Below are 26960 nucleotides of genomic sequence, written 5' to 3'. Positions count from 1 at the left end.
TGAATATGCTCTGAGATAACACTGAGTCACAATATGGTTCACAGTTTGTCTCTGAGCTCCACAATCACAATGCAGGGACGGTCGTTTACCCCATTTAAAAAACATGTCTGCACATACACCATGACCAGTTCGTATTCTATTAAGCTGACTCCAGGATTTTCGTGGGAGGTGTGAGCAAGCATCAAAACTTTCTTGTAATTCATTGAGAGAAAATTTTGTGATGTCATCTGTATGGCTCTCCCACTGTTCTTGCCACTTTTGCTTCAAGTCAAAGTTAGAATGTAGTAGTAATTGGGCTAATTGTAGTGGTGGATGTCTTGATCTCAATCGTCGTACACTTAAGTCTGGGAGATCTAAATGTATTGGTAGGGCTGTGTTCTCCAAGATTTTCTTATACTCATGTAAGAGAGCCTTAGTCCTGCGCAGATTCGGTGGAACAATGTTACTAAGAGCTGGAAGCCAGTGTGTGGGCGTTGATTTAATTGTGCCAGAAATCAGTCTCATTGTATTATTTAGTTGGTTATCAACAAGTTTAACATGTGTGCTATTTAGCCACACTGGTGAGCAATATTCGGCAACAGAGAAAACTAGACCAAGAGCAGTAATCCGCAGATTATCAGCTGTTGCTCCCCATGTCGTGCCTATTAGTTTTTGTATTATGTTGTTACGGGTTCTTAACTTAGCAGAAACGTTTGTTAGGTGTTGCTTGTAAGAGAGCGTGCGGTCCAGGGTAACGCCCAAGTACTTTGGAAACTTATTGTGTCGTAGTAAACATCCTTCAAAGAAGATATGTAAAGTGACATCTGCCATGTGATTATTAAGGTGAAAGCTTGATACTTCTGTTTTGTCTGGATTGAGCCAGAGCCTCCATTTTTTATAATATTCACCTATAGTTTTCAGATCTTTTGTAAGTACGTCTTCAGCCTGACTCATGTTTTTGTATCGAATGGCAATTACAGTGTCATCAGCATAACAGAACTTGCATGAGATGGTAGCAGGCAAGTCATATGTGTATAGGTTATAAAGTAAGGGTGCCAATACTGACCCTTGTGGAAGACCATTATTAAGTTTTCGTTGTCGGGGCATTTTATTTCCTAATATAACTTGAAAGAAACGTTCAGTGAGCATGGAGGAAATTAAGTGTGCAGTCCGTTTACATGGGATGATGCTAAGAAATTTGTATATAAGACCTTCACGCCATACGCTATACGCCATAGGCTGCTGTTAGGTCCAAGAAGACAGCTGATGTTTTTTCTTGCTTCTGAAATCCAGCTTCTATGTATGATGTTAAAGTGAGTACTTGATCACAGCAGCCACGTTTTTCTCTAAAACCAGCTTGTTCAATCGGGACATGCTGCATAATTGGTGTGGACAATCTGTGTACAGAAGGCGCTCTAACATTTTATAGGTGCAACTCAATAAAGCAATAGGTCTGTAACTTTTTGCCTCCTGGGGTAGTTTTTCAGGTTTAAGAATAGCAACTATTTTTGACTTCTTAAACTGGCTAGGTAGTCGGCCAGTCAATAATATATCAGAAAAGAATTCACAGAGCCATTTTATAGTATTTGACCCGGCATTAATCAGAAATTCAGGATGGACACCGTCGAAGCCTGGGGCCTTGCCTGCTTTGATATCTTTTATGACGGCTTTTACTTCATCTATAGTGAAGATTGAGGCATATTGTGAGAAAGCAGGGGCATTTATTTTTAAAGCTCTAAGTTCTTTCTTAACTTTCTTGGTATGTTCACGGTCCCTAGGTGCTCTTGACATATTAACGATTTGATTAGCTATTTTCTCAGGGGAGATGATTGTGCTTTTTCTTTTAGGTAGATTAGTTGTGGATAGTTGTTGGAGAAGATTCCAAGCTTTTCTACTTGATCGTTTGAAGTCAAGTTTTTCAACTGTATCAATCCATTTTGTTTTTTGAGATGAGTTCAGGCTATGTAGTAATTCATCTGCTATTTCAGGATCTTCACTTTTCAGGAACTCTCTGTAGAGATGTTCACTCTCTTCATTCCATCCAGGGACATAATCTTTTCTGTAACCGCTAGGAATATATTTTTTCGCAGTTGATATGATTGCTCCTACAAATCTCTTGTACTCTGCAACTCTAGTAGGTATCCACCGAACACATTTATCCAATTCATTTGCAAAATTTCTCCAATTTGCTTTTTTAAAATTCAAACGCAGTCATAGAAAGGATCTTGCTATAGATAGTGTCATACCAATTTTTAGACACCGGTCAATGTTGACTGTGTGGGAAGTTAGAAAGTACATATCGTTTTGCTGGTAATGTTTGCCCTTCTGTGTTTATTGAAACAAAACATAAGTCTGGATTAGACTCTGTTTGCCATGCTGATGATCTAAAGGTGTTTCTAACTTTGGCATCAAATACAAGGTGTATATTATTTATTTCTGCTCATTGAACAAGGGTAGTCCCTAATATTAATCCCTAATATTGGATAAATAAAGTTATCCTATTCATTTGCAAAATTTCTCCAATTTGCTTTTTTAAAATTCCAACGCAGTCGTAGAAAGGATCTTGCTATAGATAGTGTCATACCAATTTTCAGACACTGGTTGATGTTGACTGTGTGGGAAGTTAGAAAGTACATATCGTTTTGCTGGTAATGTTTGCCCTTCTGTGTTTATTGAAACAAAACATAAGTCTGGATTAGACTCTGTTTGCCATGCTGATGATCTAAAGGTGTTTCTAACTTTGGCATCAAATACAAGGTGTATATTATTTATTTCTGCTCATTGAACAAGGGTAGTCCCTAATATTAGTTTGTCTAATATTAGTTCTTTGTAATTTAGTATTTAATTATTTAATTGGTCTTTTTGTCAGTCCATTTAGTTTGTTTTATTTTTCGTAAACATTTAGATTCAACACGTGTAAATTTATTTCTTCTTTTTTCTTGTTATCCAACTTTCAGATCCATAGAGAACCACAGGCAATTCCATTGAGTTGTATTTTTTAGTTTTAGCTGTTTACTTATTTTATTACTATTCCAAATTCTATTTAGCTTTCCTGTTACAGACAGACCTAAACCTATTCTATGATTTATTGTTTTCATATAATTTAGATCCTCAATGATAAGTAATCCCAAATAGTTAAACTGAGTTACTTGTTCAATATATTTATTATCAATATATTAACTAGTTTACTTTCTTTTCCTATTGTCATTATTTTAGTTTTAGTGAAATTTATACTCATATTTATTGCTATTGCCAAATTTATTATATTTGGTTGATTTTGCTGTCATGGATTTCATATCTTCTTCGCTGTTAGTAAGAAGGACTATATCATCCACATATTTGGTATGGGTGATGTTGGTTCCATTTACTGAGAGGCTAGTATATTCTTCTAGAGCTTCTCTGATGACATTACTAATATATATATTAAATAAGTATGGTGAAAGTGGACAGCCTTGTATAATTCCTTTTTCAATATGTATTTCTTCTGTTTCCATTTTATTAAATTTCACTAATGGTTTTGTGCCTTGATAATATTGCTTAATGAGATAAATAATATAGGGATGAGATTAATAATAATATAATATAATAATCTATGTTAATTTTTTCAAGGAATTTGATCATGTATTTTCTATCTATTGTATCGAAAACCTGTTTATAATCGATGAAACAGTAATAAAGAATAATTCTATTGAAAGGTCTGCTAGTCTCTGTATTACAAAATTGCATCAATTGTTCCTCTGCCGCTTCTGAAGCCCATTTGTTCCTGATCTAAGATTTATTCATAGATAGATTTAATTCGGTTTTGTATAATATGGATGAAAATCTTGCAATCATGATTAAGTAAAGAAATAGGCCTACAGTTAGCACATAATCTTTTGTTACCTTTTTTATGCAACGGAATTATTTTTGATATCTTCCAATCTTTAGGAAATTTGTCTTCGGTAATTATTTTGTTAAATAGTTTTCCTAGGGAATTTGTGACTCTGTCTTCTTTTCATAATTCTTTGGGAATATTATCAAAACCAGTAACTTTCTCCTCTTTCATTATGTCAAGTGCTTTTATATATTTCTTCATTAAGAATTTTTGGTAGTTTTCTGGAGCTTGCATTAAGTTCTGGTAAATGGTTTGTGCTATTGTTTCCAAAATTTACAGTGAAATAGTTGTACCATATTTTCTTCATTTTGTCTTCATTTCCTGTTTTCCATTTGAATCTATTAGTGTGATTGTTTTAGGAACATACGTTTTAGATATTTCCTCTATTGTTCTGCAAATAGTCTTTAAATCATGTTTTTTATTGGCTTCTTCACATTGCTTGGCTTTTTCTTCAAAAGTATTCTTCTTTTTTAATTTTTTACATTTTAAATCTGTTTTCTTTTTAATTAAACTGTAAGTATTCCTGTTTTCTGTTGAGTTTTCTTCTGTGATTTTTAGTTTCATTTCTCTTTTAGCAATCTGATTCAGAATTTCACCAGTCATCCATGCATTATTGGTCTTAACAACCTAAGTTGCTGATTTTAAAATACTTTTTTTTCCCTTCTTCCCATAACTTTCCTACATTTTCTGTTTAATTGTCATTGAGATTTTCTTCTAAAAATTTATAATAATCTTTTTTCTGATATTAGCTTTAAAACATCTATTCTTTTAGGTTGAGGAACTGATTTTGTGATTTTAAATTTCAATTTTAATTTTGCTGCTTAAAGTTCATGGTCCATATCAGTGTTTTTTTTCTGGCAGCACGCGACAGTATGTAGTACCAGCACCTTTTTTTCTTAAGTTTTTAAAAATTTGCAATTTATTGACAGCAAAATGTATTATAAATATTTTGGTAGATGGTACCGTGTTCACGAATTGAATTTTCAGTTTTGATTACTCATAAGTTGGTACCCTGCTTTCCTGCTTCATAGGTTGGTACCCAACCGAAAACAGGAAGTTGTGTTCACTTCCGATTGCTTCCAATATCACTTTATCAGTTCTATATTCACTCTGCAACAGGCAGGTATTCACGTGAGTTTTGAATTCATAAGTTAAATCAGTGCAATCATTGTTCAAAATGAGTAAAATAAGTAGTTACTTTATGCCAGTGAGTAAAAAAAGGAAGATTGAAGAAGCAGAATTTGTTGAATCTACTTGTGATCCTGTAAAACAGAAAACTAGCACCGAAAATACACTTGGTGAAGAGGATCACGAAACCAAGACCGAAGATCCACGTGGTCAAAAGGAAGCAGATTCTGATAATGATTGGCTCGAATGTTGGACACTTTTGCAGAAAAATGACTTCTGTGAGAGAAATGAGTGGCTGTATGTCGAGAATAACATGTTGGACTGTAAAATGTGTCGTGATGTCGGAAGTCTCGTGGAAAGAATTATTGCAGGCTCTAGAAATTACAATAAACAATACTCATTCACATAGAACACCTACCCTAGCGTGCCTGTATTCCACTATTCAGTTTCTAGACTCACAATATTAAAGAATTATTACAGGCTCTAGACATCACAGTAGACAATACTCATTCCCATTATAGAACGTCCACCCTGGCATGCCTGAATTCCACTATTCAATTTCTAGACATTTAATAGAGACATGCATGTTAGATATAGTGTAATGTTTCAAATAACGGCTTCATACATGTAAGAGAAAATTAAATAGAATTTATTACTTCTATATATTTTGCTCAATATGTCATGAGCTTCATTCAGAGAGAAGGCAGAAGAATTGATAACATTTAAATTATGAATACAAGAACGAATCATACAGCATGTGTATAATATCACATGTATCAGCCACAGCTGTATGGTAAGAGAAAGCACTATTAGTTTAGAGAAGTGCTATAGATGTATAATTAATTAATTAATTTAAAAAATTATAAACAATTAATAACAATCACTTCTGAAAACTTATTGATAGGCAGTACAGTTTGTCCAATTAAGATTAGGACAGTGACATAGGGGTTCACATGATTCATAAAATAGACAATCAGATTTGAATCTTGGTATGCTTCCAGTAAACTCTGTGTCTAGTATTGATGGCACAAGAAGTAAAGTCCTGAAGCTTCCCAAAATTCTTACATAATCTTGATGTACTTGGATTCTAACCATAGCAGAACAGCCAGCCAGTCATCCATAGTTGCAAAGATGATAACTTCCTGGCTTGTTTGAAAGTGCAATATAGATTATATTTGTGAAGGGTCCTTGTTATTTGTTCCAATGTTCCTTTAAGGTAGGGTATGTAGATACTTTTAACATCAGATTGCAGTCTCAGAGAGGAATGATAATTATCATATATTTTCTGTATTAAAGTCTTGCTGTATTTATTAAGTAAACCGTCTGTATACATTTGTGTAAGGATTTGATCAGGCTACATATGAACTACTGTGCCCAGATTTGGTCACTTGGTTTATTTGGTGGGGGGGAGGGTGTATTGGAGAAAGTTCAGAGAAAGTTTACTAAGTCAGTGTCGTGTCTTTAGAAGAAGAAGAGAGGGATATGATTGAGACATAAGTTGGTGAGGGGTTGTTACTAGATTAATGTGGAGGAAATTTTTCATAGAGTAGAGGGAGACATGGGTAGAACCAGAGGCCATCCCTTGAAGTATAAGGAGGGTATAAACAGGAGAGTGAGAAGCAGGTTCTTTGCATGGAGAGTGATTGGTGAGTGGAAAGAGCTTTGCCTGAAAGTGTAGTGAGTGCAGAAACTGTGAATGAATTTAAGGCGCAGTTCGATGAGCTTTTTGCATGAGAGTGTAGTCCTCCTGTGATGAATCTTTTGAATTCATGGAGGCTAGATATTAATAATAATAATAAATTATGTGAAAATATTACATCATCACTAACTTCCTTTTGGCAATTTTCCTCCAAATTAATCTGTTATTTATCAGTATTCTAGTGAACTCAGCTGATGTCGAGTTGGGATTTGTTCCAATAGCTGACTTTTTGTTGTTTGTCCTGGTTTCCCAACAAAAAAAAAAGGCAGACCTTGTTTAACTAGGTAATGCTCTAGCCAGCATGAAATTCTAACATGCTGTACTATTGTATTATATTGGTTTAAGCCAATAAGAAAACAGTTTGGTTGACTAAATCCCAAATAGCCAGTCCATCCTCATTCATTCATTCAGTATCCAGTTAGATATAACGTTGTACATGAAGAGAAGGTGTGGATTGGACATTAGATCAGAAACCCTAGTCATTTCGTCATATTCTTTAAAAGGCTAATGGACGTCTTCTCCTCCCATTTATCAGCTTTGACCATGAAGTAGCTCTTAAAGATGTGACTGAAATGTAAATAATGCATCACTACCAAAAAAGCATTATTTACAAATATTCATTGAGCTTAGTAGAGACATTAAAAAGGCTGCTCACATCTAACTCTCTTTCAGATCCAATATTTGTTACTTCAAATCAAGAAATTCTTTGACTGTTTTGGCAAACATCATTTAACAGAGAAATTAACAAAACTTACCAGATAATACCTATCCCTAAGCAAAGTGGACTCTGGCAGTCCAATTTGCTTAGGACTGAGAAATAATACAGAGAAAGTTTTTCTTTCTCAGTTCCACATAGGTTATGATTATCGTGCTCATTATTTCCTATTGATGGGATGATGATATCCTGTGTGTAAGTATTCTGGATTTTAACACAGTGTGTAAATTATTGTTGGTCTGTTTTAACCATATATCATATTTTAATAGACTGCTCAAATTTCTTGAATGAGGGTAGTCAAGATTTTACCACTTTCGGTAAAAAGGCATTTATACACTCGGGCAAATTTGTATCTGATTCATTGGACATATCTTTTGTATTTAAATTCTATAAAAAATTAACTTAGAGAAATGATATATATACACTGCTTGGAAAGAAGCCAAAGACACCCACCATGGACGAGGGGCATTGTGCCATGTAACGAGTCGTGTTTGTAGCCAGTATAAATTGGAGGAACATGATGCTCCCTAGTCGATTCAACTGTGTCTGGGTGAAATGGCTGCAAGAAATGAACCAAAGGAGTTTGAAAGAGGCGTTCTGATAGGATGCCATGTTTCAGGGTCTAACTATTCAATAAATTGTTGACAAATTGGGCCAACCCAGTTCAACAGTCAGTGATGCCATTCTGAAAGGGAATTGCAAGGAGTCAACTGCAAGTGCAACCCATATTGGACAACCCACCACACTCACCGAATGTGACCTTATCGTGCTACTACAAAGAATAATATATAAAAACAGCATTCATCAGCCGACTTGTTGACTGCATAGTTCCAAGCATTGACTGGAACATGAATCTGTATAAAACTTTCAGAACAGAAGCTCACAACATAGGTTTCCATGGTAGGACGATCTCAACGTGCAACTTGAACCAACATTCAGTGTCATCTTCAGTGGTGCAAAGAGCGTGTACAGTGGGATGTGGAAGTTTGGAAAGCCGTGTTATGCAGGATCACACTACACTCTCTACTGAGCAGATGGACAGCTGTGGGTGTGTGAATGCCCAGTGAACATCTCTTACCAGAGTGCATGACCCCAGCTATGAAATTCAGAAGTGGGTGTGATGGTATGGTCCTACTTTTCCTAGTTTGGCCTCGGACCTCTGTTTGTGATTCTACGAACATTGAACTTTGAGAACTATCTGAACATTCTGGACAATACAATGCTTCGTACTTTCTGGCATTTCTACAGAACTGACCATGGTCTCTTTCAGCAAGACAATGAACTGTGTCATAAGGCTGCTGCTTTAACTGTATGGTTTGTGAACATGAATGTCACTACACTTAACTGGCCTGCACAATCTCAACCCTATTGAACATATGTGGAATGAATTTGGAGCATCAAGTGAGGTCAGGGGACATCCATCCCCATTAAAAATGGAACATCAATCTCATGAATCACTCCTAAACATTCCCTTTCTGTCACTTATGCCATAGCTTCTACAAGCCACTTCCTAGGTTTGTCACAATCTCTAGATCTGTAGTTGCACATATACCTCATTTTAACTGCAAATAGGTCAAGACTTCATAATTTTCTTTCCAGGCTGAGTTAAATGCTGTTGACCAACCCTGATTACAGACAAATCTTTTGTACATAATGTTCTGGCACTCATCTCACACTCTGAAACCCTAGTTTCCTTCATCACATACTATGTTAGCTAATAATATCTCAGTAGTTGCATTAATTCCGTGTTCTTTCCTCCTTCAAATTTGTCAATTTGTATTCTCATAATTGCTCATCCAGTGCTTATTCAGCTAATTTGCTGGCACATGCCATCTTCATCTTCCTTAGCATCCTCTACAGCATCAGCAACCAACCAACTATATATTTTGACCTTCATTTCTGTCTCACAGTGGACACTTCAAATGCACCCACTCACAACACTGTTCTGCCGAACTTCTACTCTTATTGATTGTATTCTTTTGTGACATCAGCGAAACCCTTCCCCGTTATGCTTTATCTATCCTTCCTGAAAATACAGTAGTACTTATAGTCTCTCCCCGTAACTGCATCCTTCTTCAGCAGCCAAGTCTCATTAATTGCTTTAATTTTTAGTCATGAACTAACCAATGCCAAAATTTCCTTATCCGTATATTCCTAATGCTTCTGTTATTTTTCATTACAGAATATCCTTCGGAACACAGGTACACTTGCAACTTTTAGGAACAGACTCATTCAGATTGAGAAACCTCAATCTGTGGTTTCTCAGATCTCAATCTGACCTTCATTTTCCTCTTTTCTTCCAATATCCCTAGTTTTCCTGATTTTGCACTTCCATTCGTTCTCTTGCTAAACAACATTTTCACCAGATCCATTCAGATATCCATGAGTCATGCAATACAACAAATTTTTCTGTTATATTTAGCTTTTTGTTTAAAATTGGTTGTTATATAGTATAATATTAAAAATGTAATCTTTAAACGTAATGTAATATTTTTCTGATATAGTCATAAGTTCAGTTTTTAGTAACAATGTACATTGTTATTTCAAAATGCTTTGTGTGTGAGTCCAGTTTATGCTACTGAATGAAAAGTAAAAACTGAAGCAGCAATTTATTAGACACATGTATTCACAAGAATATAATAATTTTATGATTTTATTAATGCAAATATTTCAACCAGAAACTAACTGGTCATCATCAGTGCATCAGCATAATTAAAAGATGAAGCTAGAACAAAGAATGTTAATCCTATTTATAGAGTTGAGCCATGTGCTGGATGCCATCTAGTGGATGGTTACAATAAAATAAGATAACAATTAAAGCCAAAGTTTAAAATGATGTGATTTGAAATAAAATTAAATTTAATTAGATAAGGAAATGATATTGTATTAAATTAAATTTTAAAAAAAAATTAAATTAGAACAAAATTAATTGGACTTGGGGAGCACTCACTATTGCTTGCCATTCGTGGGGATGAGACTCCCAAATCTTAGCAGTAGAGACAGTCAGTCATTCCGATTTAAATTTGGACAATATAGAGTGCCTTGGCACTCTGTTTAAATAACTGCTCAAACCTAAACCTGCACCAATGTAAAAGGCAAGTATTGTACCATAGGATATCATGGTCAGTGTCCACTTCATGCTGAGCAAGGTCAGATTTTCAGGTTTATTGATGTTAATATGAGATTGCTGTTATCATTTTTCAACAGAATGTCCGAAAATCCAATGTACAAGTGGAGGCATCCACACTGGACTTGGTAAACATCACGGAGAGAGGGGGGGGGCTGTTTATCTCATGGATGGTAACCAAGAGGAGATTTTGTTCATAGATAAAAATATAGGAACTAAATTGTCTTTTCAAGATCTTAGCAATCGTCTCAAAGCACTTTTCACTTCACGAAAAACATTAACTTTGTTTTTACCAACTGTAACAGTATGTGTGAGTTAAATTTAATCATTTTAATATTAATGTGTAATGTAATAGTTTTATGCATTCATTTTTTTTCTATTAGAAGCAAGAGCGCCCTTACTTTGAATTTTATCTTTCATTATTAACAACAATAAAATAATAAACAGTTTATAATTCACAGTGATGAAATACCAAAATACGGAGATGTAGCAGGCATCAAAGTCGTAGACAAAACAAACACATTGGCTGATTCATAAGGGTGTCATATCTCTAAAACCATTGTAGGAACAAATGCAGAATTGTGTAAATGGCTTTGGTCATATGAATAGATCATGGTAAGTTGGAGGTTCAGTGGTGTCTCGCAATTCGACGTCCTGCAATTCAACAGTCTTGCAATTCGCAGTTGAATTTTGCAGAAATGTGTATGCTTGGAATTGTGCGCTGTCGTTTATTATTTGTCATTTCTTGTTGGGTTGCGTTGGTGTTTGCTCATGTTGTTTGTGCTAATTTTCAATTCTGCATTTTTCAGAGAAAGTAAAAATTTTGTGCGTCTGCAGTTATTATTATTTTTTTTAGTGAAATTTAAGAATGGGTCCAAAGAGAAGTGAACAGAGGAATAATTCAGGAAAGAAGCACAGGAAATAAGTGATTGCATGTTTTAAAAAACTTTATACCAAGGCTTGGTTAAGCATAGAGAGAAGAAGAAAGAAATTGTAGATAAAGTGCAGAAAGGTAGAGAACAATTACAGATGTAGCTCAAGAGTATGGTGTGGCAACTTTTTGGCAACAGAGAGAGAAGATTATGGGTGCTAGTGTGTCTGCTGGTGCATTGAAGATATCTGACAAGAATAGATCTTCAATCAATGAAGGGATGAAAAATCTGCTTATCACCTGGATTAGAGAAAGACAGATGAGGGGATATCCAGTAACTCAGACAATGATCTGTGAGAAGGCTAGGTTAATTTTTGAAGAATTGCAGAAGAAAACTCCAGGATGTACCTCAGATGAAACTGAGGAATTCAAAGCAAGTCAAGGCTGGTTTCACAGATTCCAAGGTAGAACAGGGGGAAGACAGGGGGAAGCTGCTAGTGCAGATAAAGAGGCTACAGAGAAGTTTGTGAAAAAATTTGAAGATTTAATCAGGAAGGAAGGCTGATTTTTAACGAGGATGAAACTGGGTTATTTTGGAAGTGCTTGCCAAATCAAACTTGCATCATGCAAGAAGAAGTGAAGCTCCCAGGACATAAGCCTATGAAAGATAGACTTACCTTGTTTTGACAGAAAATGCAAGCGGAGCCTTTAAACTAAAGCCACTTCTGGTCTAACCACTCAGAAGATCCTTGGTGCTTTGGGAAGAAAATCATTAAGTCTAAAATGCCAGTGATGTGGAAATCCAATGCAAAAGCCTGGGTAGGCCAGCAAGTTTTCAAAGATTGGATTTTTTAGGTGTTTGCCCCAAGCATGAAGTTCCTCACTGACAACAGTTTGCCTTTGAAAACACAGCTGATCCTTGACAATGCTAGTGCCCACCCTCAAGACTTAGATGACATTCTTGAAATTGACTTCATCAAATTTCAGTTCTTGCATCTAAACACGACATCACTGATCCAACCCATGGATCAAGAAGTGATTGCATGTTTTAAAAACTTTACACCAAAGCTTTGTTTTCACAGCTTTTCGACGTGACTCACTCTTCTTACAAGACACCGAAGGACTTCTGGAAGACCGAGTTCAATATTCTCCACACCATTTCCTTTATTGAAACTGCCTGGGATGGAGTGACACAGGGAACCCTTCGTGCATCGTGGAAGAAACTCGTTTCTAATTTTTCTCAGGATGACAACAGTGCAGACCAAGCAGCTGGAGAATCAGAAGCAGCTGCCGCCATGCAAGAGATCATTTCAACGGCAGAGAATCTCGACATAGAAGAGGTTGATGAGGCTGATGTAGAAGAGCTTGTGGAGGATCACGATGACGAACTGACCGTGGAAGAACTCAGAGCTCTCAGCGGACAGCAAACAAAGGAGAGAGAAAGAGGAATTTCACCTGAAGAAGAGGATGGCAGGGAAAAAGGGCCAATGCCAACAGCTGCCATTAAAGAAATTTTATTCCATTGGGAGAAGGTGCAGTCTGTCTGTTTGGAATGGCACCCTGACATTGCTGATGTGAGTAGAATGACAGACTTGTTCAACAACACCATCATGCATCACTTCAAAACCATCTTGAAAAAGAGAGAGAGACGGTCCACCCTTGATCAGTTCCTCATCCCTGTTCAAGCAAAGAGGAGACAAGAAGAGGTAGAACAGGATAAAGAAGCCTCCCTTCCAACATCTAAGGCTCAATAAATTGTATGTATTGTGTATACAATAGTATATTTTGTAATTTAGTGTGTTATAGAATAGCAAAATATGTAAAGTAAAGTAAATAGTATGGTGTATCTCCCATTCCCCCGTTTTAGGGGGAGTGGATTGGGGGTCCGACAACAAATTAATCTATTTTCCATACACTTTATGGGAAATATTGCCCCACAATTCGACGTTAGTTCGCTGACAGATTCATGTCGAATTGCAAGGCACCACTGTATTTCTTTACTGATCTTTCCATTATGTTGGACAGATTCTTCTTCTTTAAGTACTATTTCCTAACGGAGTTCAACACATTTGCAAATTTACTTCTGTCTTTAGTGGCTCTGATTAAGATTGCTGTGTTCAGTTTAGTCCAGTTTTTTATATTGTCTAGCCATAATATTTTTCTTCTTCCAGGTTTTTTCTTTCCATTGATTTTACCTTCTAGTATTACCTGGAAAATGTTATATTTATGGTTTCTCGTTAGTTGTCGTAAGTAGCTAGTTTTTCTTCTTTTCGCAATATTAATCTTGAGCATCCTTCTAAATATCCACATTTCAAAGGCTTCCAGATTTTTTTTATATTTTTTATTTATTTGCCTTTAACGTCCATGTTTCAACTCCATATAATAAACTTGACCATGTTTATTATATGGACATCTATAGATATCCTGGCCGGTTGGGGTGTTAATTCAAAAGTGAATTTGAAGCTATTGATTTGTGCTTCCAGGTAGAGTTAGAAAAACCTCTGCTCCTCCTTGGTTGAGTGTTTCATCAGATGATCCATCAGTATAGGCAATGACATGGTTTAGATTATTTAAGTGATGTATAGTGTCAAGTCCTTTAATTTTCATGCTGTGAATCCTTTTTTGAACAAGGTTCTAGGAGATTTAAGTTAATCATTGTGTTTTTTGGTGATATATAGTGGAAAAGAATAACTCTTTGCTTATTTCAATGGACAGGTGCTATAAGTCGATCTGTTTTCTAACTTTATGATCTCTTTAGTCTAGATTTTCCTGTTCAGGCTTCAAAAGTCCTGAGTGAGATGTGATCTTGTTGTTGGCTCCTGATTCTGTTAGTGAATTTAACTGCATGTATGTGAATCCCACACTGTTGTTGAGCTTTTAAATTATTTGTGGATGAGACTGCACCTATAATAATTTTTGCTGCTCTTGATTGTACTCTGTCAAGTTTTTCTTTTGAGCTAGTAGAAGCTGAAACCCAGATTGATGAGGCATATTCCATGGTGGGTTGTACGAGTGCCGTATATGTAGTTTTGAGTGCACTTTGTTCCACAAAGCCTTTTGATGATATTAAGCTTTTTAAGTGCTTTATTAGATATATTTGTAATATGAGTTGTAAATCTCAGTTCAGTATCTAGAGTTAGGCCTAAGTATTTTGGAGACTGTTTTTCCTGTTTTGATTGATCTCATCTGTCCCTTTAGGATGGGTAGAGTCTCCTAATGAAGGGTTCACGATAAAATTAATGCGGCCAGTTCATCGCTCCTTGCTGCATCCCCTAAGGGTAGTATTCATGACCATAATCTGTGTGTGTGTTCACAGGGCCAGTTTGCTTGATTGTGGGATGAAAAACTTCAGATAAACTGGCAGAAAAAACCCTGCTGTCCAAGCCCAAGACTGGCTAACTTGGCTATGGCTGAGGAAGATCCTTAAGCTCCTCACGTCATCAACAGGAATTGAACCTAGGACACTCCTTCCCTAGGCATATGGTCGCAAAGCCACTAGACTAACTGCATGACTTTCCAATTTTGGTATTATATATTTTGATTTGAGGGTTGTAATTGTGTCTATTTTTTCTATAAGTGGAGAAGATAGTTGTTATTTTTTACCAGGTTTATCTGTAATTTAAGTTACTTTGCTCATCTTTCTAAGCATTTTATTGATTTTTTTAGGACTTTTTCAGATTGTTGAGGATTACTGCTTGTGTACCAGAGTGCTGTATCATCTGCATATTATGCCGATTTTGTGTCGTTTATTATGTGAGGACGAATATTATTCATAAGATGAGAAATAGGAATGAGCTTAAAACAGAACCTTGTGGGACTCCAGCCCAAGTTCGATGCATGTTGGAATAAATTCCTTCAACTTTTATTTTCATTTTTCTTCCTTTCATGAAATCTGAAATCCAAATGAATGCATTCCCCTTTATTCCAGTATTGTATACAATTTTTATTAACTTTTGTCTCCAAACGCAATTGAAGGCAGCTGTAAGATCCAAGGAAATTGCTGTTGTCTTCTTTGGTGGTTTTTCTTGAAAGCCATCTATGATTGATTGGCAAAGATAAAATAATTGATCTTCTGTACTGTGTTGAGACCTGCATGCAGTTTGGTAGAAGTTGATCTTGTTATTTTCTAAGAGCCAATTCATAAGTCTAGTATGTATGATTCTTTCGTTTCGTTTACAGAGAGTACTAGTCAAAGCTATTGGTCTGTAGCTTTTACAGTCACTTTGATTTTTGTTAGGTTTTTAGTAAGAGTATAATGACTGATGTTTTCCAGATTTTTGGAAATTTACCTGTATTCCAGGCAGTGTTAAATATTATTATTATTTCACACCTCCAGGGAGTCCAAAGACTCATCGAGAGAGGACTCATGTACAACTTGTCTTCACCAGTCAATCCACCAACTGACTGCAACTACACCAACGGCATCTACTGACAACCACTACCACTAGTATTTCCACAGGCAATCACAAACATCCATGCCCACGGCGGGAATTCAAACCTGCAGCCTTTTGACTAGAGAGCAGATACACTAACCACTCGGCCAGCCAGGCTGGCAAAATATCTTCAGAAGACAGTTTTTAGCCAATTTCTCCCATGTTTTTAATCAATGTCCAAAGATAAGATGAATTCTGGGTGATTTGTTAGGGTCAATTTTGTTTCCAATTCTGTCATTGTGAGGTCGTGTGTAAAGTTGTCTTCAAAAGGATAGGTTCTGAATTGTATTAGCAGATGTTTTGCAGTTTCCTGCACCTTTTGTCTTCTTTGTTGTATTGCAATTTGCGTACTTTAGAGTAATGTTTGACTAGCATATTTGTTATTTGTCATCTGTTTGTTTGTTGCTGCTGTAATAATTCCTGTGGAGGTGTTCGTATCATTTAATAGTTGTTGGCCTAGTTGTTCTAAGATGTTTATGAGTTTATTATGCTGGACCTTATCAAAAGCTTTTTTGAAATCAATAAAACAAATGGAGGTCAGTTTGTTGTTCTCTGCGTCATTATGCTAAGATACGCGAGCAGAAAAGTGCCTCTCTTGTTCCTAGGCCATTTTTGAAAGTAAACTGAGTTTCACTAATGAGATCATCACATTCTTGGTATATTCTGTTATGAATAATTTTTAGGAATATTTTGAGAGTCTGGCTCATTAGGCTTATCAATCTAAAATCTTCAAGTTTTTGTGTTATGAGTCATATGAGTAGATCATAAATTAGGGTATTACTGTACTGATTTTTCCATTATGTTGGATAGATGCATTATTATTACTATCACTACTACTATGTGACCTCCAAGGAATCCATGAACTCATCTCGGTAGGTTGCACTTCCAAGGTGAGTGGGGCACCCTACTCATTCCGCACAACCCACCATCTCTTCTACTTAATCTTTCAACCGCACATTATCAGTTTCCACCATTTACACATAGCATGATCTACCGCCCACTTTATAACATTTTGGTCTGTAAATTGCATGTGTTTTTTTGGCGATTTGCTTGGATCCATTATGAACAAATCTGAGTTCCTGGGAGAAAATCTCTCTGCCTCTGTATAAGATCTGCTAACTCACCTTCAGTTGAAAAACCCATATAAAGGTTCCTCTCGACAAGAATTGAATTGGTGAGGTCTTTTTATGACATATCCAACCAAAAGGCTGTTTAACAGTGTGATGTTATGTGGTATAATACTTCAAGAGAAAGAGAGACAGCATAATACCTGGATTAACTTACAATATGTGAGAAAGTAGAGTAACTTAGAAAACTATTGAAATTATTTGCATATAATTTATTTATATAGACTTGTATTCTTATAGTGAATTTTTGTTTATTTTATTTTATTGTTAAAAAAAAAAAAGGCCAGAAAGGTAACTTAACTGAGCGTACCATGCCAATCATCCTGTCCAACTGTCTGTCTGTTCCTGCAATTATAGGAGTTGTCTATTTTCTTCTCTGGCAGACTTATGTATTAAGAATAGAAGTTATATTGGGTGCCATACAGCTACTTTTTCAAGGCCTGGAATTTATTTTTGGTATCTTTAGTATAGTTACTTTCATAAGGTAAGAATGTATTTTTGGCATCTTCATTTTGTTCATAAATATCAAAATGAGGAATTATTATTATTACCTCCATTGCATCCAGAAACTCATTGCAGGACACCCAAACTATCCACACAATCTATCATACCTCTCTTTGAACCCATTAACAGACAAAGCACTAATTACTGATGGCAATCCGTTCCACTCACAACTCTCTGTTACGAATCCAGTTCTCATGGCTCTACTCACACTTTTACTCAACTTCCAAGGATGACCTCTTGTTCTGCCCCCCCTCTAGCCATGTGCTGCTGCAGCATTTCCCCTAAATGAATCCTATAAACCCTTTAAGTTGCTTAAATGTTTCTATCATATTCCCTCTTTATCATCTACCAACCAACTCTTGCAGTCTCTACCTACCCTCAATCTATCCTCAAAGGAAGCATTCCACAGACCACTCATCATCCTGGTTGCTCAACTCTAAATCCTCATCCTCTCCACCACTTTCTCATCCTCATAAAACCTGGGAGACCAGACCAGAGCACAGTAATCCAGATTTGGACTTATCAAGGCTTTATGAAGAGGAATAACTTCCTTATCTCTACAAGTTAGTGTGTTCTTCAATAGCCAAGTCTTAGCAATATGCCCTCTAAACTTCAACCCTTTGTTTAACACCATCCCTATATCTCTAGCTTCATCTATTTCCTGGAGTACAGTTCCATCAATGTGATCACAGCTTGTAAGGTATTTATCCCAAAATGCATAACTTTACATTTCTCCACATTAAACTGATATCCATTATCTTTTGCCCATACTGACAGCCTGTTTAAATCATCCTGCATGTAGAATCTAGGAAGCAGTGTTATTTATTTATTTGCCATTTTAGCAGTAAATATGTTTATTTATGTGATATTTATACACATTAATTTATTTATTTATTTAGCATTTGGCTAAGATGAATACATGCATATACTACCACACACAAAAATACATGCATATACTACCACATAGAAGACAACAAAATGCATAAAAGAATACAATAGTGTGAAGTGACACTGTAGTCATATATACATATAAAAATATACAAATAAGAAGAAAATTAAAATTGAATGTCTAAGTTCGACAACCAGTCAATAGCATCAGTGGAAACTGTTATAAAGTCAGATACTGGTCCCATGAAGGTTCTGTGAGGACAGTCAAATGTGATATGTTGTATAGTTTGGTTATCCTCACCACAGTCACAGGATGAGTTTGGTCTAGTTCTGCACCTACCATGGTTGGTGCGAACCCTATTTAGGGAGGCCCATATTTTTCGAGGTAGGTCAAACCCTGATGGAGGGCTGTTTGGGTTAAAGACAGTCTGCCAGATTACTGGCTTTGGCATTCCATTCCGTCTGATGCTATTGTTGCATCATAGCCCTCACTGATAATACACAGTAATATATTTGCTTGACAAGAAATTATATACTTGATTCAATCCATTTTTAGCTAGCATAAGCATACAGTAAAATTTTCACAAAGAGCTGTGTGTGTGAGTGAGTGAGATGAGACGAGACCAACTAACCTCACACAAGTTGCATTAAGTTTCCTCATAATGCAAAGCACACTTCCTAAAAAAATTCTCTGTGTGTGCATGCATATATTTTTTTTTCTTTTTTAAACCTGCATTATTGTAAACATTACTTTCCATACTGGTTTTGACCTGTATTGACCCATCTAAATTGTGAGTCTTATTTTCCATATAGTAATAACAAGGTATGCATATTGATTACTTTTACTATACTTAATAATACTTGTGGGTTTGAGATAATGAGCCAGAAGGAAAAAGTTCTCTGCAAGTTTTTCTCCTAATGGTATACAAGGGTTGTTTGATAAGTCTGTGCAAAAATGAAGAAAACATAATTTTTTGGGGACAAACATTTTTTATTTTTTTTAGTCCAACGATGCTTGAGTTTTTTGATCCTGTCCAGATAGTATGATTTGTCCAACTCTTCAAAATAAGCAGTTGTTTTGGCAATCACCTTATCGTTTGAAAATCTCTTTCCTGCCAGCCATTTTTTCATGTTTGGAAACATAGTAGTCCGAGGGAGCCAAATCTGGAGAGTGGGGGTGGATGCGAAAGGACTTCGTAGCATAAATCGAACAATTTTCCTACTTGCAACCCATTGTTTTGACTCTTCCTTGGTCTCAGGCTGGTAGTGATGAATCCATGTTTCGTCCACTATTATGAAACGAAGCAAAAATTCCTCTGAAGTCCATTTCAAGCTGTCCTTGCAAAGTTCACATATTGACACTTTGATCCAGCGTGAGCAAACATGGCACCCATCTTGCAGATAGTTTTCTCATATGTAAATGTTCACGTAAAATATCATGTATGTGGTCATTTGAGATGCCCACAGCCTTAGCAATTTCATGCACCTTCACTCTTCTATCATCCATAACCATGTCGTGGATTTTTTCAATAATTTCTGGAGTAGCAACCTCAAGAGGGCATCCAGAACATTCAGCATCACTTGTGCTCATATGGTCACTTTGAAAGTTACTAAACCACTTATAAACTTTTCTAATCAAAGATGGAGACTTACCATAATGTTTATCAAGCTTAGCTTTAGTTTCCTGAGTCGTTTTGCCTTTCAAAAAGTAATGTTTAATCACTACACGAAATTCTTTCTCATCCATTTTTCACAAATCACAGTTCTTGATCAATTCAAATGAATGCCAAACAAAGTAATAGATCTATCTGACTAAAACTTAGTGTGTGATCCTCCAACAGTTGCCAGCAACTAAAAATAACCTCGATACGTACTGGTGGTGCCATCTCTTAGACTTTGCATGAACTTATCGAACAGCCCTCGTATTACACTTGATAAGAATGTCTCTGATATGTACTCTCAAGAGTTATTCAGGTTACTGTGACAATACTACATGATTAAGTTTGCATTATTATTAATCTCCTATTGTAAAATTGTATGATTTTTCTTTTTATTTATGTTGTTCTTATTACTTCTTAGATTGCATCATTGTAACTTCTTTATTTGTTCTTCAATTATTACTATTAACTTTTTTATTGACTTTTTACTCTATTTATTTAAATCATTTTGCCATTTGTTGTTCTTATATTTCCTTATATTATCATTCCGTTGACTACACCAGTTGAAAGAAAAATTTGTTTACGATATGTTTAGTTCACTTAGCTTCTCTGTCTTGAATTTTGTACCCCCACTTTCTTCCTGCCCTTGCCTTTTGTTCGTACTGCACGTAAAGCAGACTCTAGCTATCACCGGCTATACAATTGCGCCATATTCAATTTCTCACACTCTTTGGCCTAACAAATTTATCTGATTTACGTCTTCGCAAGTCAGGCAGAGTGATAAAGAGTGAGAAATTAAAGAAATGGAATAAAGGTGAAATCTAGTCAAAATTTTCCTAACCATACAGCAAGTCGTGGCAAATTAACACATACAGCCTGGCAAAGTGTTCATAAATTGGACCAACCTAGGTCCACAATCAGTAATACTATACTGAGATGGAAGTACGGGAAGTCAGCTGCAAGTGCTACCTGCAGTGGACGACACACCATACTCATCACTGAATGTGACTATATAGGGTGATACAAAAGATAGTATGCAAAAACTGCTATTCATCAGTCAACACATTGGATGTGGAGTTCCAGGTATCGACTGGAACAGTAATCCGCATAAAAATATTCAATACCGAGGCTCACAACATGAGTTTCCATGGTAGGACTGCAATATGGAAGATCTCATTACCCAAACCAACATATAGCATCATCTTCAGTGGTGCAAAGAGCATGTACAGTGGGATGTGGAAGCTTGGCAAGCTGTGTTATGGAGCAGTGAATCATGTAACATCCTCTCCTGAGCAGATGAATGGGTGTTGCAGATGGCTGGTGACCATCTCTTACCACAATGCATAACCCCAACTATGAAATTCTAAGGTGGCAGTGTAATGGTATGGTTCAGTTTGGCTTGAGATCTCTGTCTATGATGCCTCTCAGAGCATTGAACTCTGAGAAATATCTGAACATTCTGGACAATACAATGCTTCGTACTTTCTAGCATTTCTACAGAACTGACCATTGTGTTTTTCAGCAAGAGACTGGACTGTGTCATAAAGTTGCTGTAACTGCATAGTTTGTGGGCATGAATGTCACCACACTTGACTGATCTCAATCTTATTGAATATCTGTGGGATGAACCGGAGCATCAGGTGAGGTCAAAAGACATCCACCCCCACAACAGTCTATGACCTCATTACATGCTTACAGGAAGAATTGTCCAAAATTCCCATTGATCGCTATCATATACCTGTAAAAAGTATGCCCCGTAGGATCACTGCAATTGTCGCAGTGAAAGGTCATCCTACATTTTATTAAGGTGGCAGCTATGATTTTTTTGATCTTCACACTATAGCATTTGCACTTCTCTTCAGGGTTAGATTTCCAAAAATGTATGTGTTAATCTCTAGTATACATGTACCTCTTTCTGATGTACTGAAATATTTGTCTTTTAATATAATTTAGTTATTAAACAAATTTCCATTCCAACTGTAATTCGGTTTAAATTTACTATTTATATAAGAAAAATATATCATTACATTTGATTTCAGCATTTTCATGAGTCAATTTTCCTCAATAAAAGCTCAATAAAAGGTTGTAACTGGTCTGGGAAGTCATTCTCATTACATTATAAAATAACAGGAGCTATCAGGCAGGTCAGACCATGCTTGAGATGCGGTAATTTCACTTTCTCTCTGGTGTTTCTATGGAGATCTCAACCATAGGATGTTGGGCTGCTTATAGTATGCTATTACCATGGATGGATAAGAAAAAGCTTGTTTCACATTTGATTTTAAGGGCTCTGGACTGTATTCCTTGGGAAACACACGAGGTTGCAGATTATTCCATAGAGTAGCAGTAGAAAGGATAAACAAAGAGGAAAAATTCGTTTCATGGGTTTGAAGTTGAACTGTGAAGGAAAGTTGATTAGCTTCCACTCATGTTTCAATATATTTAACAGAGTGTGGAAATTACTGATAGCAATTCTGATGAACACTGGCTGTAGAAGTTTTTATAGAAATGCAAGCAATGAAATTTGAATGCCTGCATGAAAATGAGTGAAGCATAAGTGAGTAAGAGAGTGGCTGTTTTCTGTACAGAATTTTTAAGGAACTCTTAAGGGCACCACCCCAGGATGTGAGAGCAGTATTCTATGCTCTGATAGATTTCTGTGGAGTTAGAAACTGTATTGGAGGTAAAGTAATGCCCTGAACAAAAGCAGAAACCTACTTTTTTATTTGTAATGTTTGTGCCAAGAGAGATTGGAGATTAGAGTGATCTCAAGAAGATAAATCTCATTTTGAATAGAGATATGGGTATAATGAAATGGGAACTGGAAGAAAAGGTTCTGATATGTGAGAAATAAAGCAGAGTCATGTTTTGCTGGCATTGAAATTGACAAGATTATCCAAATCCCATTGAGGAATGTTTTCTTCCTCCCTATGTCAGGTTGAAATTACCAGGAACAACAGCTTTGCAGTCCAGTCCAGTCTAGTCAGATGATTCAATTTGCAGGTTGTGTAGAAGAAATGAGTGTGTTTTTGGATTTGGTAGAAAAGATGGGTATAAGAGGAATGGCTTGCACTTGAATGAACTTGGCATCAGAAACCTGTTGAAATTATTTATTAATAACTATCAACAGAGTTACCAAATTTTTTCATTACAAGATCCCATACTACACAACAATCAGAAATGCACTGATTTAAAAACAGAAACCATACATGAATCAAATGACATAGAAGAGGAATGGGAAAATCTGAACAAAAACAGCAACCGAAAGTTTAGGAATAAAAAGTAAATGGAATGGAATAAGAGGATTACAGAACATTGGGACAAAGAAATAGAAAAGATAATAAAAACAAAAAATGAGAGTTACATTACCAGAAATGGCTCAGTTTCATAAAGTGGAAGCAAAAATAGAGTGCAAAAGAAACAGTACATTTGCAAAATGAGAAGGAAAAAAAAAAAACATAGAAAGAAATGGAAGTTTTGTAACTGAACTAGAAAAGGATATAACTAAGCCACAACCAAAAACCTACATGAACACAGAAATAAAAGAAAAGGTAAAAATACAAAAATTTATTTAGAAAAATGAAGAACTTATTTTCAAAAATTAAAATTTTATCCAACAAAGAATGATCTAACAGAAAATATTATGATGTGAGAACTAAAAAATATAATATATAATATGAAAAATAGGAAAACACGAGGAGAAGACAATATAAATATGGAAATACACATGAAAATTTTAATGAAAGACTTCTGAAATTCTTTAACATGGTCAATTTTTGGAAAAACTCCAAACTCTGAAAAAAGCACAAGTTATCCCAATTTATAAAAAAATTGGGATAACTTTTATGTTGTACTCATGGAACAAGACAGCCAATTTGTCTGTGCAATTCTTGATGTAAAGCAGTGTGATTTATTAAGAATTTTTCTGATCATCGTGGGTTCAAAACCGTTAAGTGCAAGGTTCTGTTTCAGGTAGTGCAGTTCTTCATTCATTTTAATTTGATGTGCTTGATATATTGTATGCCCTGTCTCATAAAGTTTTAATTATGCCTATCTTTTACAGTGGACGGTGAAGAGACGCCCATAATTAAAACTTGACGAGACGGGGCATACTGTTACACCCTGATAACCAAGAATGAAAAAAAAAATTTCAGTTATCATGGTGCAACAAGAAAATAAAAATATAAATCCTATGTAAGTTGCTAATACAAAATATTTAAAGACAGAAAATATGCTTGCATCCAAGTAAAATAATTATAGCAGAAATTGTTTATTTAACTAAATAATAAAAAATGGAATAATCTTATTACAAAAAGAAAGGATATGGAAAAAATAGGTTAAGTAAGACTAAGAAGATTAGTGATAAGAATTTATATGTGAGAGGCTAGTTTAACACTTGAAAAAGGGAGATTAAAATATTCAAGTAAATTCTAAAAAGGGGATTAATTTAGTATAGAGGCTAGCTTAAAAAACAAATGACGATCTCTCAAGGTCAATTCCCGAAGTGAGAGTCGCATGCAAAGGACCCGTAGCATGTTTTGGGCAGAAAAACACTACTTTAATTGGTGAGTAGGATCGACTCCAGTAGTGGGGGGAAAAAGAAAGTGAAGGAGGTGCCGATAGGGGCCATAGAGATAAAAGGGTTAGGAACCCCCCCCCAACAAGGCTTTTTTTTTTCTGGGAGTTTCTTCACGAAATTTTCAGATAGGTAACACGCGGTTTTCCTGAGTGACGGCGTAGGAGTTATCTCCATCCGACACAACAAGGAAACAAAGTGTGTGGGAATTCAATTCCATATTCCTATTGCAAGAGATGAGGAATGCCGTATGGTTACAAGAAGGAAGAAATTGTCTATGTATTTCATCATCCAGTACTCGTAACAAAGGAAAAGAAAATCCATACAGAAGTCCGTGCCCACGTGATGAGTTCCATAGTGATAATATTGGAGATCCTACGTGTGTCCTTAATTCGAGCACGAAAGGTATAGATCGTGAAAACCAGGGTTCGTCCTGGAAAGATACTGTAAGATCCCTGAAAGGTACTTGTATCAATTGAAATCGCATATAGTTGCAATCATTGTTAATTACTGGACAGTTGAAGATAAACTAGAACTTTAGTACAAGTCAAGGTAGAATGAGAGTAAACTAGTTTGTATTATTTGATAAGCATTCATGTGCTAGAGATTTATGTATGCACATGGTATTTCATATGAGAGTGTCTTAAAGATCAAATGTATGTATGGGCATAGCAAAAGGATAGTTTAACCTATATTGATTTGTTTTGTAAGTGAGATAAGGTAAACTGAATATAAATATAAATGTCCATGGTATTATAGCAATATAGAGCATTCTGACTAGTATAAGGTTAGGTAAAGTGTAAATTTGTTCCAGGATTATATGTATATATTTATATGTATAAAATCTGTTATGATGGCATGATCGCTAATTCCCATATAGGATTTTGCCCTAGTACTTGTATTTTGCTTGTGTAATTTTATTCTTAGTATTGAATTGTGTTTTATATAATAGAAATTGAATTGTACCATGTTTAAGATTTTAAATAAACTTTTGTTCATTGATAATACAGTTGTCTGAAATTGCTGCCTAATGCACCACTTGAAAAAACATACAAACCTAATCACGCAGGAAATTAATGTGTTAAGTTACGAGATAAAGGGTCACGACTGCATAATAGTTTCACACTCAGATATATTTTTGTGATTGCTCCTTGTTTTCGAATTATATATCTTAAACTAAATGTCCTGAAAGGCGCAGTATAATATAAATATTAGGGACACTAAGGGGAGAAAAAGCTTAAATATTTGAATTTTGTAATATCTCATACATGGTTAAGTTTTGAATAAAGATAAGTAGAGATTCACTTGAAAGGATAAAAGAAAGTGTAATAATCGTAGGTAGGGACACAACAATACAATATATCAAGCACTTCAATTAAAAGGAATGAAGAACTGTGCTACCTGAAACAGAACCTCGCACTTAACACTTTTGAACCCAAGACAATCAGAAAAATTCTTAATATATCTCTTGCAACGCCCTTAAACAAGATTTCAAGAATGCATTCACGCTGCCTTACATAAAGAATGTCACAGACAAAAGTGGCTATGTTGCTCCATGAGTATAACATAAAAGTGGCGTTTTTACCTTTACAAAAATTATCAAGATTCCTACATCCACCAAAACCTCCACATCACCCCATGAAAAAACCAGGTGTCTATGAGATTCATTGCTATTGTGGCATTTGTTATGTAGGCCCGACAAGAAGGTCGGGAGGGATCTGCAAAGACACATAACAGGTGTCGAAAAAAGAAGAGAGCATAAATTAGAAAGTGTTTTAATTTTAATGTTTAGTGTTTAAGTTTAATTAAAGTGTTTTAAATTAGAAAGAAAATAAAATTAGAAAGTGTTGCTGAATGTAGTGGATGTGTAAATTTAGGGAAACTAGATTTATTAAAGGGGGGGGGTAGATATACAGTCCTTAGGGAGGCAGTTGAATGTATAAATGAATATAATATGCCCGAGCGAATAAGGACAACAAATCAGAGTGGGATAGTTAATATAAGGCATCAAGGTAGGGTTGGGGCTAATGGGGGTCTTAAATTCATGTACACTAATGCTAGGAGTATTAGGAACAAGAAGGAAGAGTTTTTGGCCATGGTTGGCACTTCCAGACCACAGGTTATTGGTATTAGTGAATCATGGCTGACTGTAGATGATATAGCTAGTGGGATTGAATGTGATGGATATAGTGTGTTAAGGAATGACAGGGAAAATAAAATGGGGGGAGGAGTATTGTTGATGATAGCTGATGAGCTACAGCCAAGGAGAATAGAAGTTGAATTGCAGGATAGAGAAAAGAGCACATTTGAGGCCATTTGGTGTGAGATTGTGGCTAGCAGAACTAAATATACAATTGGGTGCTGCTATAGACCAGGCGATG

General features: G+C 35.7%; 1 protein-coding gene across 2 annotated transcripts in view; it reads left to right on the top strand.

Moving 5' to 3' along the window:
- Window positions 1-26960, top strand: part of LOC150102791 (transmembrane protein 216-like) — a 95046-nt gene that overhangs the window by 63639 nt on the left and 4447 nt on the right. The window contains exon 5 of one of the 2 annotated variants that reach the window (XM_090399203.1): window positions 17236-17437. In XM_090399203.1, coding sequence (XP_090255329.1) covers window positions 17236-17437 — 202 coding nt within the window. Of the gene's footprint in view, window positions 1-17235; window positions 17442-26960 lie in introns of those variants that run through there. The other variant, XM_090399204.1, reaches the window with a different exon arrangement.

Source organism: Typopeltis vanoorti, chromosome 10 (genome assembly GCF_054136105.1).
Source record: "Typopeltis vanoorti isolate ZY-2024b chromosome 10, IOZ_Tvanoo_1.0, whole genome shotgun sequence".
NCBI lineage: Eukaryota > Metazoa > Arthropoda > Arachnida > Uropygi > Thelyphonidae > Typopeltis > Typopeltis vanoorti.
Note: the sequence above shows the minus strand (reverse complement) of the source record. Positions and strands in the feature narration are given on the sequence as shown.